The sequence below is a fragment of the Pogona vitticeps genome, chromosome 9, assembly GCF_051106095.1.
Source record: "Pogona vitticeps strain Pit_001003342236 chromosome 9, PviZW2.1, whole genome shotgun sequence".
Classification (NCBI taxonomy): Eukaryota; Metazoa; Chordata; class Lepidosauria; order Squamata; family Agamidae; genus Pogona; species Pogona vitticeps.
The window spans coordinates 23,767,772-23,782,466 of NC_135791.1; the positions used below are offsets into that span (position 1 = coordinate 23,767,772).

Consider the following 14,695-nt stretch of genomic DNA (forward strand, 5'->3'; position numbering starts at 1 on the left):
TCTGAAGAAAAAAAACCACACGTGTTCCTAATGGGCAGCAGAAACATCATTGAGAAAGTGGCATTCCATACTGTGGAAGAGGAAAGGGAGATACTAAAATAGGGGTTATCTACAGGATCCAGGATGGCTAAAGTGCTTATGTTGCAAATGTCCACTTTTGTCTGTTACTCAACTAACACACAAGTAGCTTTCAGATTGGTGCTTCCACAATCTGATGCATGTGAAACGGATTGAACTACAACTTCCATCATTCCCAGATAACCTGACCCAGCAGTGAGCTGATTAAAATTAAGATTACTGAATTCCAATTAAACACAGTCTAAAGTGCAATGTCCTTACAACCTTCCTGACAGAACTCTGAAAACCACAACCTGTCAACTATCAAGAATAACTGACAGTCTGCAGGCGGGTCACTGTAATTTCAACAGAAACCCAAAGGCTTTTAAACCTTTTATTTAAAAAAAAGAGAGAAACATCCCAAGCTTTCAAAATTTGTTCTGCAACTCCAGGGGCTCAGCAGCTTCTTAGAGTTGAGCAAGTTGGAAGCCTCTTGCTTATACAAGGCTTCCCAGGGAAAACATTAACCGTCATGACCAGACATGACTCAGCTGAGGTTTGGAAAGGCAGAAGGCCCTCTGGAAAAGGCAGCGCTTCGACCCATGCCAGCACACCAAACAAAACCACAGAGTTTTAAGCACCCAAACAGCTGACGTTCGGCCTCCGAACACAAGAAGCAACTTCAAGACATTAATTGTGAGAGTGTACGGCTCTTGAGAGTCCCCTGGACTGCAAAGAAAACAAACCTATCCATTCTAAAGTAAATCAACCCTGAGTGCTCACTGGAGGGACAGATCCCGAAGCTGAGGCTCCAATACTTTGGCCATCTCATGAAAAGAGAAGACTCCTTGAAAAATACCTTGATGTTGGGAAAGTATGAGGGCAAGAGGAGGAGGGGACGACAGAGGATGAGATGGCTGGACAGGGTCACCGAAGCGACCAGCATGAATTTGACCCAACTCCAGGAAGCAATGGAAGGCAGGAGGGCCTGGCGTGCTCTGGTCCATGGGGTCACAAGGAGTCAGACACGACTAAACAACAACAACAAGGTTGTGTACATGAGGGCAGAGAGAGGGGTGGGATAGAGGTCTCTATAATCCAAGACTACTCTTCAGAATCCACCCTCACTACAGGAAGATAAAAGCTAGCCCTATTTTTGATTCATGAGACAGGGTGTGGGTGAATCACACTTCCCTGCACAACTTGTGATCCAAGGATCTGATTGCAGGTTCAAACAAACTTTTCATTCGCTTGAGGCAGCCCAAGGGGGAGATGGACAGGGTGGGGTAGGGGGACTGTCAACCACCTGTAGAGTTGGCAAACAGGGTTTTTCCCCCCCAGCATGATGATTCATAGCCAGACTTGGCAGGCTTCTCTTGGCTCCACCTAGTCTAATCTCCATTTGCTTCACTTACCCCCTTACACACACACACACACACACACACACACACACACACACACACACACACACACACACACACACACACACACACACACACACACACACACACACACACACACACACACACACACACACACACACACACACACACACACACACACACACACACACACACACACACACACACACACACTCCAGTAAAAATGCTGCTGGTTCTTTTGAAATGTCCCAGTTCTCCACCGGACTGGAAACATCACCATTGATCCTCCTCTGATAGATCAGCACCTGCAAGGAAGGAACACTGTAACTTCAGGTAGGTCAAACTACCATTTTTGGAACTCCCTCCCCAAAAGGAAAGCAGCCAGTTGGTCTTTTGGAACAAACAAAAATCCACACAAGTGGACCATAAATTTTATCAGGATCAACCGGGGTATAAGTGGATAGAGTGACCAGCTAGGACTCTGGAGAACAGGGTTCGAATCCCTGCTCAACCATGGAAGTTGACTGGGGGAGAGGAACCGATAAAACTAGGCGGTCCCAAGACAGTGAGCAGGGGTTGATGTCCAGGGCCCAAGCAAGTACACATGACCTCTGGCAAAGAAGATGACTATGAGGAGATTCCCCTTCTCTACAAACACAGAGAGCACTCAGCCACCTAGCCTGACCTTCTCAGGTATCTTTGTTGCTTTTAAATTTATTTTCTAGAAGAATGCCAGCCTGCCTACTGGACATGATAGCAGTTACAATGCCTGTACTCCAACTATCTCAAAGCCACGAGAGCCAGGAAGTTATGTTTTGGAAAAGGAAAGCTGAGACTGCCATTATATTACCTAGCTACGCTACACAATGCTTTAAATGCTGTCCAATCTGTTGGACCAGTTCAAAGTGGCAAAGCATTTTTTTTACTTTCTGAAAAGGTCACCATCTTGTCATCTTCCTTTCATTTCAGGCCATGCAACCTCAAGAGGAAGTGACTTCTAATTACCACCCCGTTTCCCCTTTAATCAAGGAATCACTTTCTTTTCCTAGGTGATTTACAGAAACACCTGACTGAAACTCAGCAGCTTCCACTGCAAGACACACAAGACATGGCAAGCAACCAAACTCTCTTGCTGGACAGGTAACAAGGTACTGTGGGGTCAGCTCTTAGGATCACAGAGGTAGAAGTTGCCTACTATTAGGAAACGGAGCTCAGAGTTTTTGCGGGAACCCAAGGAGCTGCTTGGGAGCACTGACCTCTGAACACATTCTAAGTCTCAATCATTTAGAAGAAAAACGAAGGATAAAAATAAGCTGTACACTAAATTCAAGATTTAGTCCTAGCCAGAGGACACAACATAATGAAATGAATGGAACTGATGTTGCTTGTAAATAACAGGCCCCATTCATTTCAACTGGTCTACTTTAATTGGGACTACCATTATACTTAGCATCAATTCTGCCTGCAACTTTAATCCTTAAATTTAGTACGAGTAGAAACTTAACTTCCAGACCAGTGTCGATAACCATATTTTCCACTAATTTTAAGAAACGGTGAATCTGCACGATGGGACAAAAACATTTCTTTCCATTAAATGGATGACACGGGTCTAGATAAAACGAACAATTATCACGTATATCAGACAAAAAACACTAACACATCTGACTACTCCTTCTAAATGGAACAATACTAAATATCCAAACATGCAGAGTGGGGTGGCCTTATCTTTTCTTAATCTATATACGTAAAAGAATTTTGATCTGAAAGAACTTTGATTTCTTTTTGAAGCTCTGTAGAAGCAACAGGTAGTCAGAAGAGATGCATCCTTAATCCAGAGGAAGGCTGGATTGCTGTAAATTTCCTACAGATGTACAGAAAGGATTTTCAGTGGGTGGGTCAAAGGAACACATGTGGGCCCTAAGATACAGTAATGTGCCCCAAGACCGTGTTTCCACTGTCACTATCTTCTAATTTGTACCAGCATTCTCTTTGCAATTTTTTTACACAGAGTGACCAGATGTGAAAAATAGTGGCATGCGTCTTGTAGAACTTGCTACCATGTACAATAAAAACCATTACTGGGTGCAACTTTTTGGCGTGGGGGGGGGGTACTGCAGTTGCTGAAATTCCTAGCTGATGGAATTTACTACCACATCATGTACCTTGCAGGCTAAGGTTGCTTTTAAAGCATCCAGAAAGAGATGACAGAGCCTTAACAGCTCAGGTGTACATTCTTCTGAACACAGCTGTTGAGGAGGGTTGTTGCTCCTGGATTTTTCAGAAATACCTGGCTGGCCAAACCAAGAATCAGGACACCAGACTAGATGGCCTCCAAGTCAGACTCAAGCTATCAGTTTTTACGATAGAGGAGCTCCATCCTTGCTTACAGCTGGTCATCCAAAAGGAGAAGATAAACATCAACAGTAATAAAAGGGTAGAACTGCAGTCCTATGCTGAATGTGTGAATTACGATGAAGGTCTTTCATCTGGAAACCTTAAAAGCCACTAGCATAGAGAAACTGGTGAACCATCCTCAGCTCTCCTTGTCCTGATAATAGCTAGTTCTGGTTCCAACGACAGGTGGTGGTGATGAAAAATCAATGTATTTACAACACAGAGATATAACAAAATATAGTATCATTTCAACTGTGCCAGACTCATGCTCAGAATGCTAGGACTTGGTGTTGATTGGGATATTGGTATTCTCTGCCAGAGAGCTCTGGTGCAACCCCACCCTTGAATTACAAGACTAGTGTTATCTAACAAACCATTCTAAGTATCTCACTGAATTATATATCCCACCCAGCATTCCACAGGACAGAGGTGTGATGCTTAAAGTGGCATTGCACTGCCATAACTGTGAGGTATAGATAACACTCAAGGTATTTTATCTGACCCAACTTGCACAGTGCACAATATAGATGACATAATCAAACTCAGTCCACCATACATACAGAGAAGCCCATGGGGTTTCTTCCCTGTGATGCCTGCTTGGGTCTGCAAGAGGTTGGAGGCAAAGAGGCTTTTAAGCCCCCGAAAGGCCACAAAAGATGCCTTAAGGGTTGCTTTTTGGCTGGGTGTGTATGTGTCACAGATCCTGCAGCCTGGGAATCGACTACCAAAATGCTGCATGAGGGAATCAGATCAATACAGGGGTGCAGTGGAACCCGTACGCATCGTGCAGTGCTAATTCGGCAACTGATACAAAAAAAATTAAACCAAGCTCGCACAATAAACTGAGTTTTAGCCATAACATCCTTTTCAGTCAACCATGGTGCAATTAACAGAAAGGGACATTTCTTGGCTCAGACAAGCAGCTGAAGCCTTAGGGGTGGTGAGCAATAATCCTGATAACAGGACCTGACAGGTGTCAAGAAAAACAGGAACCAGGAAAAGCGCCGGCAACACATACCACAGATGCAATTGGTAGAAGGCGAAGAAAGTGAAGCCTGGCCAAGGACGCCTGCCAGGATGTCTGAATAAAGAAGCCAGGCTTCAGAGCACCAGGAAACCTGAGAAGCTTAAAAGGGCAATAATACTCTTCAAAGCAACAAGAGAAACTCGTCTGTGATCGTCCAGCAGGAATATATCATCTGCTCCCCTTGTTTGGTGGTCACATTTTAAGACTTTTGCTCTAGAACAGGGCGGTCTAGGAAAGCATTCCGCCCCCCATAATCCCCCAGACAGACAACAAACAAATGCTATGAGAAATCCACTACTTTGCTGTTGCTACAGCTAACTCAGGATACAAAGCATACTATATAGGTAGGTTCTATCACCCACGCGCCAAATAAAAATGGATTTTTCCCCCCCAAAGAGGAGCACATGAGAAAATTAACACAGTCTTCTTCTGCTGCTACTGGGCCCATCGCCTGTCATTTGCAGAGGGATGCCACGAGCATGCAATCCTTTCTCCTTTCATGATGCCAAAAGTAACTGAAGGGTGTAGGAGTGTGAGCAGAAGGTCTGTCTTATAATAGGAAGCAGTGAGAACTCGTCTTGAAGACAGGTTTGGTTTCTGCATACATATGAACTGGGGCACAGCTCCGCTTGCCAAGTTACCATGACGTGGAGGCCACCCACACCACACACAGTCTCCACCTTCTTTTTCTCCTCCCTGCTCCCACTCTTGTATGTTAAAGTTCTGCGTAAGGACTGCTAGACTTCCCTAAGTCATAGGAACATGATGAAGATGGTGATCTTTATTTATGTAGTCCATTACAGTATTAACACCACTTCAAAAAAAAGCCATTTTCACTGTCACATTAATGTCTCCCCTAATCCTGTTCTGTTGATGGGGGGGGACAGGGGAGGAGCCCCAACCAATTGCCTATTATCATACACAGCGTTAGATTCAGATTTATAAACTTGCAAACTGGTATCTTGTATCAAACAGGGATCTCCTCCAGATGACCAGTCTGAGAAACTATTATCTATTATCCAGTCTAAGTCTATCTCATTTTTCAGAACATATGCTATGTGTGGGAAGGCAGACTGGTATGAAAGCTGAGAACTAATAACTTTTGTGTGACCTATGCAGCTTCAAAAGTATTTAATTCCACTCCTCACATACTTCAGTATCAAGAATGCTACAGCTTCATCATGTGGCCCAAGATGATAAAAACCTAAAGCAACAATATTGAACTATTTTTAATGACAGTTTTTAATATATATTTCATACTCCTGACACTGTTGGTGTGTGTTTAGAGCATTAGATTTTATTGCACTAAAGTTTTTGTCACAGCTGTTCCCTGTTCCGGGAAATAGCAATTATATTTTTACACAGCAGAATAGGAAGCTGTCTTCTATCAAATCAGCCTGTCAAGGACCTGTGGCTTGATATTGTCTGAAGCAACAGTTACTGCCTCAGCCCTACCTGGAGATTTCAGGAAATGCACACAGAACCTAATCCACCTAAAGCAGACGAGTCCTTTCCACTTTGGACCACGTTCACATTATTCTGCGTGCATGATTTTTGCTTTTTGAGACTGCCCCCAAAACCTTGGGGTGGTGCTCTGTGTACCTTGGGAGTCTTTCAAATGTAAAGTGCAACTCTGACGCAAGGTGGATTCGATTTACACCAAATTGACTTAAATCATGATTATTTTTTTTAATTAGAAAAATCATTTTTTAAAAAATTTAAATCAATCTTCCTTTTTTAAAAATCACTGACTTTTTATCCAGCCTGCGCCGAAAGAAAATAAAATCAACATTAAGCTTGCAAAACAAGACCCATTTAGAGCTAAAAGAAACAAGAGTCAACAATTTTGTGATATGGGGGTGGGTTTGATTTTAAAAAAAGGGGAGGGACAGGGTTCCACCTGAACAGGCCATGCACACAACCACTCAGAAAGCTGCCACTGTGTGTAGAGACAACTATTTCAAATTTCAACCAAGTAATGCAAAATCGTTCCGAGAGATTGGCTCCAAATTCCTGTCTTGAACAGAATACACACACGGTCATTTCTTACCTGCGAAGCTGGAAGGGACCCCCAGGGATCATCAAGTCCAGCCGTTGTCAAGGAGGCCCCATGGGGGAATCGCACTCCCAACCTCTGGGTCCTCAGCCAATTGCCTAAAGCAGTGGTCCCCAACCTTGGGCCTCCAGATGTTCTTGGACTTCAGCTCCCAGAAATCCTGGCCAGCAGAGGTGGTGGTGAAGGCTTCTGGAAGTTGTCGTCTAAGAACATCTGGCGGCCCAAGGTTGGGGACCACTGGCCTAAGGCACTGAGCTAGGCCAGCAATCACGACTTAAGCAGACTGCAATACACACTGTCTCTTTGATTCAAAGATTTGGAGGCTCCTCAATGAACGTTCAGTGTTCTCCTGCAAGAAAGACGTGCCCAATTCATTTCCAGAGTCGGTAGCTCAGGAGATGCAGCAGAATACACATCGCAAACTTCTAAAGCAAGCGAGAGAGCCTCTGCCCACTGCAGGTGGTTCACAAGTACATTATAACAACAACAGGCAAGGAGAACCAAATAAATTCCACCAAGGGACTTTTGTGAAACCAGGATACTGCACTGTGCAAGGTTCCCTGTAGGAGGCTGTAGACTCTGGTTTAGACAGGATGTGGCTGTTTTTTCACAGCATCTGAAGCCATGAGATACATCTGTGGCCTCATCTTTCACAACTGAACCTCAGTCTAGACAACGAGAACAGGGAACTTTTCTCTTAGCCAAAATGCCAACATCTGGAGTGCAGGCTGATGGGATGTTTATGTCTTTTCATTACAGATGAGGATTTTTAGACCCCATGGTCGCAGAAACAGGGCTTGAAAGCCAGGAACTCACCCTTCAGAAGAATCAGAACACATTAAGAATGAAGCAGAAATTTGCCTTTTTCCAGCTCCTTTGATTTCTGACTCCCACTGCATGTGTTTCTCTTAGACACCAACAAAGTACAATCCTCATTTTTGAGAGATAACGGTTTCAGGACACTACAGCACAACAGCTGCCGTTCTGAAAAATGGCATCTACATTAAATCTAATTAACATGATTTGTGTACTAATTATAGCTCTAAAAGTCATCATTATATGGTCGCATTATAAGTGGCAACCCAGACTCAGAGCGGATTTAACTTAAACCAAATTGAATTTAAATCAAATAATCATGATTTACACTTTAAATTTAATTTTGCAAAATAATCATTAATTTTTATCCAACCTGCTCAGACTGTACTCTTTACCACCCTTTTCCTGGCTCACAGCTCATTTTTGATCTTACAAACACGACTCAACAGTGGCGTTGCAACTGTGGGTTTGGATCCAGATTCACTTGTATATAGACCAGACCAAATGCTGTTGGTCTGTTTCAAATGCTACCAGAATCAGAATGTTCTTTCCTCCTCTTGCAGCTCTCCAAAGTACCAAAAAAAAAACTTTTTAAGCCCCATTAAGCAAGTTTTTAAAGGGCTACAGAGGAGTGAAAGACCGCTGGTCCCATCAGATTTAAGATTCTGCAGAAACATGCCACTGGATCCTGGCCACAGAAGACATGGAACTAAACTCAATGATGACTAATATAAATATCATGGATTTCGGTGGGCTACTTCACATATGACTAAAATTGGATCCTACCTATGGTTTGCACCCATCCACCTTTGACTAACAATAGTGGGCCAACTAAGACACATACCACAAAATCTCGTTTTTATTCTATTACTGGTGAAGAGGGCTGGCTGGAGAGCTCAGTAGTTTAGGTATTTGGCTGTGGAGCCAGAGGCTGGGAGTTCAAATCCCCACTGTGCCTCTTTTGAGTAAAACCAGTCTGTGTGACCTCAGGCCATCTGCAGAGTCTCAGAAGAGAATGGCAAATCACTTCTTTATATTTTTTAACCTAGAAAACCCTGAAAAGGTTCACCGTAAGTCAGAATTGTCTTGATGTTACACTTGACACCAGCATGTGATGGCAGACACACTAGTAAAAGACAGTGAAACTTGCCTCCCATTGTTTGACGCAGCCCCCTTTCAGAGGTTTGCATTACTTGATACAGTAAACATGTCATGACAAGAGATAGTTTCTTCGTAGGACTTTTAAATGAGGCAAACTCAAGCTATTTCTTACAAATCCTGCTGAGTGGGCAGTTTGCATGCATTCATATCAGCGAAGGCCAACCCCACTGTTTGGGGATCATCACAACACCTCCAGAATCATTCGCCAACTATCTGCCAGACAATTTTTCCCACTTCAAAAAAAATTTGTACTTGCATCTGGAGGCCTGAACAAAAGTTATTTATACAGGAAAGCTCTTGATATTCTTTGGTGCAGAAAATGTACTGATGCATTCAAACTGATCTTCCAAACACCAAATGATCCCATGACAAAAGATTCTGCACAACTCAAAAAAACTTGTACCACTTCAAATGACGCCCCTCATTCTATGTCCTTATCCTGAAAGATCGTTACAGCTACAGACATTAGATATGCCAAAAAGTATCACGTGTAAATAGTCAAACGTTAACATTATCCAAGATGACTTTTTAAAACTATGCTTATTACTATTAGGGGAATCAAGCGTTCCTGATGTGAATGTAACCAACATCAGACAATCCACAGAAAAATCATTTTTAAAAAAAATCAGAAAAATCGGTTTTTGAAAACTTGTGCATGCATACGTATTTGCAACATAGTCCATTATGTTTCAGAACACGACACAAAACAGCCGGTAAGTTCTGTCCCAATACCTAAGTGTTAGGAAATACCAGGACTGGAAACCTCTTGCCACCAGAACAATGTTTTAAACAATCAAACAGCTAAGACTTTTCCAGCCTAGTACGCAATACTAGAAGGATTAAGATTCAATAATTATTAGCTTTTATTTAAATTACTTGACTTTTGATACTTAAAAAAAAAAGAGCGTATTGGTCAGTGGACTGAAAAGAATTAGAATAAAGAGCTATGTAAGCAGAATGACCAAGGGGTGAGCATTTAAATTTGTGCTCGGTCACAGAAAATCACACAATTCCTTTGCAGTAGCATGAAAACACCAGAAGTCTTTGACACATAGGTTTTGTAAGAGTGAATGATCTGGGTTCTGCCAAGCACATTAATAATGTAACAGTGACAACCTAGGAAAACTCCCAGTTGATCCTACCCATCTTTCAAGTTTACAAAGTTTAAAGCTACCCTGGAAAAAAACAAAAATAGCAAAATTTAGATGAGGACTGAGAGAAATGTATTCTTAGAAAAAAAAGGAAGGTAATAAAAATATTTTAGGCTCCCTGGAAATTTTATTTCAAAATCTCCATTCTTAACAATTACCTTTACATTAAATATAATTGCCACTAGTATTTTACTTTATTATTTTACAAACTGCAGGATAACTCAATGGTTTAGATTTCTGGCTGTGGAGTCTGAGATTGGGAGTTTGATTCTCCACTGGGCCTACCTGACAGGGACTTTACTCTTCAGACAAGGTTTTCCTTAGTGACTGGCTCTCTGAAAGTGTTATTTAAATCACTGGTTCTTAACCTTTGTTACTCAGGTGTTTTTGGACTGCAACTCCCAGAAGCCTTCACCATCAGCTGTACTGGCTGGGGTTTCTGGGAGTTGCAGTTCAAAAACACCTGAGTAACAAAGGTTAAGAACCACTGATTTAAATGAACTGTTCTACTTTACCTTACTGCTTTGAATGTGTTTTAGTTGTTGCCTTTGTTTACTGTATTTTTAGTATGGTATTTGTTTGATGCCTTTGAGTATTTTTAATGCTCACTGTTGCTAGCTTTAAATACTGTATTTTAGTGACGTAATCCACCTCGGGTCATTTTAAGGAAAAAGGCATGGTAAAAATATTTTAAATAAAGAAATTAAACATGGTGTCAAGTCCCTCTTGGAAGGAGGAGCCCTGGGCCCAAATGTTCTGACAAGAATGAAATTTTCATTAGGAACTTGCCAGATGCTTTTCCTACTGTAGGAGAACTTTAATGCTACCTGTTATCTGATGTATAAAGTGAGCGTTGGTATTATTTCATGTAAACAAAGGCCAGATACGTTTCAGACATGTGCTCTGTGAAGGAGTTTGTTTTCTGAACACTTCCACTCTGCTTTTCTGAAGATAATCAGGTAATGACATTGACACAATAATAAAATACACCAATGTATCTTTTTCACATGAGAGCGCCTCTTTCTTAAGTTACTAAGACAGTATTTAGAGCTAACAACTGTGATACACAAAGGCATCAAATAACATAATAAAAAAACAATAAACAAAAGCAACACTAAAACACATCAAAAGCAGTAAGGCAAGGTACAACAATCCATTTTTAAAAAACACATTCATGCAATCAGCCACTAAGAAACAGCTTGCCTGAAGAGAAAAGTCTTTATCTGCTTATGGAAGGACAGAAAAGAATAATGATATCTTATCTTGGAACTGCAGAGCTGGAAAGGATCTTACCAAATCCAGTCTCTGTCAAGGAGGCCCAATGGAGAATCAAACTCACAAGCCCTGACTCTACAGCCAGACAATTAAACCACTGAGCTATCCAGCAGTGTGTGAAATAACAAAGTAAAATAATAGTGCCAATCATATTTAATTTAAAGGTAATTTTAAAGTCCAACAGTCTGGAGCTCATGTATCTAAGGAAGTACCGTGTCCTGTGGGCACCTTCCCGTTTTCTCAGGTCAACTACACCAGACTCATTCCAGAGTACCAACAACAGAAGTGGAATCTCTGAGGTCAGCAAACAGAACCGTTTTTAATTACAGCACATAAACTATGGACCCAGAGAGATACAAACTTACATCCTTCTCATATTTAACTCTGTTAAAGATTTCCCTGTTTTTAAGAGCTTTCCCAGTCTGTCGGTTTGTTGTTTCTTGGCTAGCTGTTGAATTAGCTTTTGCATGTTTATTCTATTGGTTTGTGCATACATCTTTTATCACAGAACACTTTGAAGTGGTTGAAGAAATGACTGGGGAAGGAACAAATGGAAATATAGTCAGCTCTCATAGTCCAAATAAATAACTAAGACTAAATAAAGACTAAGCCTGAACCAACGTAACTCATCCTCAAGAAAAGGCTGTTGGTTTTGTTTTGTTTTTATGGGAGTTCAGGTTTACTTACCATGCCGCCAAGGATCTTTGGGTTCCACGGCACCAGACACAATATCTTCGTCAGAAGGAAACGTGACATGTTTCGCCCCAGGCTTGAGCTTCCCATCTTCAGCTGGCGGAGAACCTTGGCTGGGTTGGTCTGGATTCTCCCCACCTGCTGTATCTAAGCCTAAAGAACATTTTTGAGACAGGGAGTCCGCATTTTCTTGCGAACTCCCGTTCTGCTGGGCAGATTTCTCAGTGTCCCTAAGGCATTCTTGGATAGCTGCACCAGACTCCGTGGCTGAGGAAGAGTTATGACAGGACACCTCATTTGCCCATGGCTCTTCCTGCAGTGGGTGGCTCAAAGGCTGCAACTCCTCTGACCCCTCAGAACCCACAGTTTCCTCCGAATTCTCCTTTGAAGAACATGCTGTACATCGGTCCACCATCTTTGTGCTAGAGTGATCCCTGAGTGCAGCAGGGTTGGGCTGGGAGTGAAAGTTCTCTGTGCTTTCAACATGTTCTAAAATAGTCGGAGCATCCTCAAGTTTCAGACCAGCTTGGCTGTCTTCTGACTGGGAGGCAACCCAGAGATCAGAGTCTCCCAGTGTACTTTCCTCTTCCTTCTGTAAAGTGGGAGAAGGTGGCAGGAGCAGCAGGAGACGGTCCCCCTCAGTCGGATTTCCCTGCTGTTGCTGCTGCATGGGAGGAACCTGCACACACTCCATGGCCAGGCAAGCAAGGCAGCTATCTGTCGGAGGGGGAACTCCTTCTTCACTTTTCATGGACCCTCTGCAGTCATTACTTAAGAGGTGCTAAAGCTCCACACCATTGACTTTTTTCTAGCCTGGAGGGGAAAAGGCTGTCAAGGTTACCAGGCTCCTTCTGCCCCACAAGGATGAAAGGACACCAGGCAGTTGATGGGCCAAAAAGGGTTCCTACGTGGACCATGAATAAAGAATGACATTCACAAGGGGCAATGGATGGGGAAGGGACCCTATTTTTGAAGGGATGAAAACCTCCACTTAGGGTTGGAGGGAAGATACTGCTATGTGGGCAAGAGATTAATGGGCTTGCTCTAATTGGGGCAGTTTCTGAAAAGAAAAGAAATTTGGCAGCAGGAAAAAAAACCTTTTCCCTTCCAGAAAAGGAGAAACTGTCCCTCACTTGCAGTTTTTCCAAGTAAAAGTAGGCAGCAGAAGTGATGTGCAAGAAGAAAATTGATTAGCATTAACACCTGCGAAATAAACAGGGTTTGCTATTAAGAAGAATAAAATGAGGCAGACATTTATTCCTGGGGCTCTGGAAGGGAAACATATACAGTAAACTCCTTTTTTAAAGCCAGAGCATCTTTGCAGGGGGAGGGAGTCCTCTTTGCATGTAGGGAAGGGCGATTAAAACCTATGCATGAACAGAAACACCTGGAAAGCAGGTGAGAATCAGAAAAAAGACTAAGGGAACTCCAATAGCATCAACTTTGGTGCTGAAAAGAGAAATATGCCCACCGAACTGGGGCGGAATTAATACCTGCCAGGGAGGTGAGACATAAAACTGCAGCTGATGTCCACTCTATATAAGTGGATAGGGTGGGGTGGGGAGAGCGAAAGGAAGGCAGGCTCTTCTTTGATGAGGGAGGGGAGAGAAGCTTAAAAACAACGCTGAGGTACTGGTTGGAGGGACGGGGAGCCTAAAAAACAGGATTTGGAGTGGAAGGTTTTTAATCCTACAGACAAACAACAATAATAAAAAAGGAAACCTTTCCCCCGGTTCACTTTTTCGCCTCAGGTTTCCCCCTCCCTCCTTGGGGGTGAGCTAAGGAGGAAGGAAAATGGGGGGTGAGACAAGGGGTTGGGGGGCTCAGGAGGGAAAAGGGGGACCCCCCAGGGAAGGTTCAAAGGAGGGAGGGAAAGGAGGGGGGGTCGGTTCCCAGATAACGGTACCGAGGAGCGGGTGGGGGGGGATCGAGAGAAGGAAGGAAGGAGCCACACACTCGAGGGCAGGCTTAGAGGTGCGGAGCAGGCCCCGTCCCGAGCGAGCGGACCCGAAGGAAGCCGCCGCCGCCTCTCTCTCTCTCTCTTCTCGCCTCTTCTTCTCCTCCTTCGGCCTCGCTCGCCTGCCGGGAGTGCGTCAAGCGCCCTTCGCATCCGCCGCCGCACTTTCCACGCCCGGCTCCTCAGCGTCTCAACCCCGAACCAGCGAATTTTTGAAAATTGGGGAGGAGCTCTTTTTTTTTTTTTTCGCCTCAGCGGCGGGCCTCCTTTCGCTCCTTCTGCGCCGCTCGGCCGCCTCTGGTAAACACCCACTCGGCGTTTCTCTCTCTCTCCCCCCCCCCCTCCACCGTTCTCTCCACAGGCGGTCACGTGGCCCTGGCGCCGCGCCGAGATTAGCGAATCAGCGGATGGGGTTTAGGCGACCCCTCCTCCTTCTCTTCACCCCCCACCCCCTTTCTCGCTTTCGCTCTCCCTCGCCATCAGAGAGCTTAGTTCTGGTTTCCACTCCGCACTTTCGGCACGGAGGGGAGAGGGAAGGAAGCAAAGCAAAACGTTTGCCGGCGTAACTTTCAGAGAACGCCGTTGAGGCCGGGGACTAACTCTGAGACAAAGAGAAAAAGGTAACAAATATTTTTACATTGCGAGGAGTGAAAAAGAAGGCACACAGAGCACCCCCCTTGTTCTGCGAATGTACTGCAGCGGAAAAATAATTGAGGAACGCGGCGC

The 14,695-nt window shown here is 43.7% G+C and overlaps 1 protein-coding gene across 2 annotated transcripts in view; it reads right to left on the reverse strand.

Annotated features, from left to right (window-relative positions):
• Window positions 1-14,651, reverse strand: part of PPP1R37 (protein phosphatase 1 regulatory subunit 37) — a 47,423-nt gene extending 32,772 nt beyond the window's left edge. For both annotated transcript variants that reach the window (XM_072979706.2, XM_072979705.2), the window contains exon 1: window positions 12,007-14,651. In XM_072979706.2, the coding sequence (XP_072835807.2) occupies window positions 12,007-12,763 (757 nt within the window). In that variant the 5' untranslated portion in view covers window positions 12,764-14,651. The remainder of the gene's footprint in view (window positions 1-12,006) is intronic.
• Window positions 14,652-14,695: the final 44 nt, after the last annotated feature.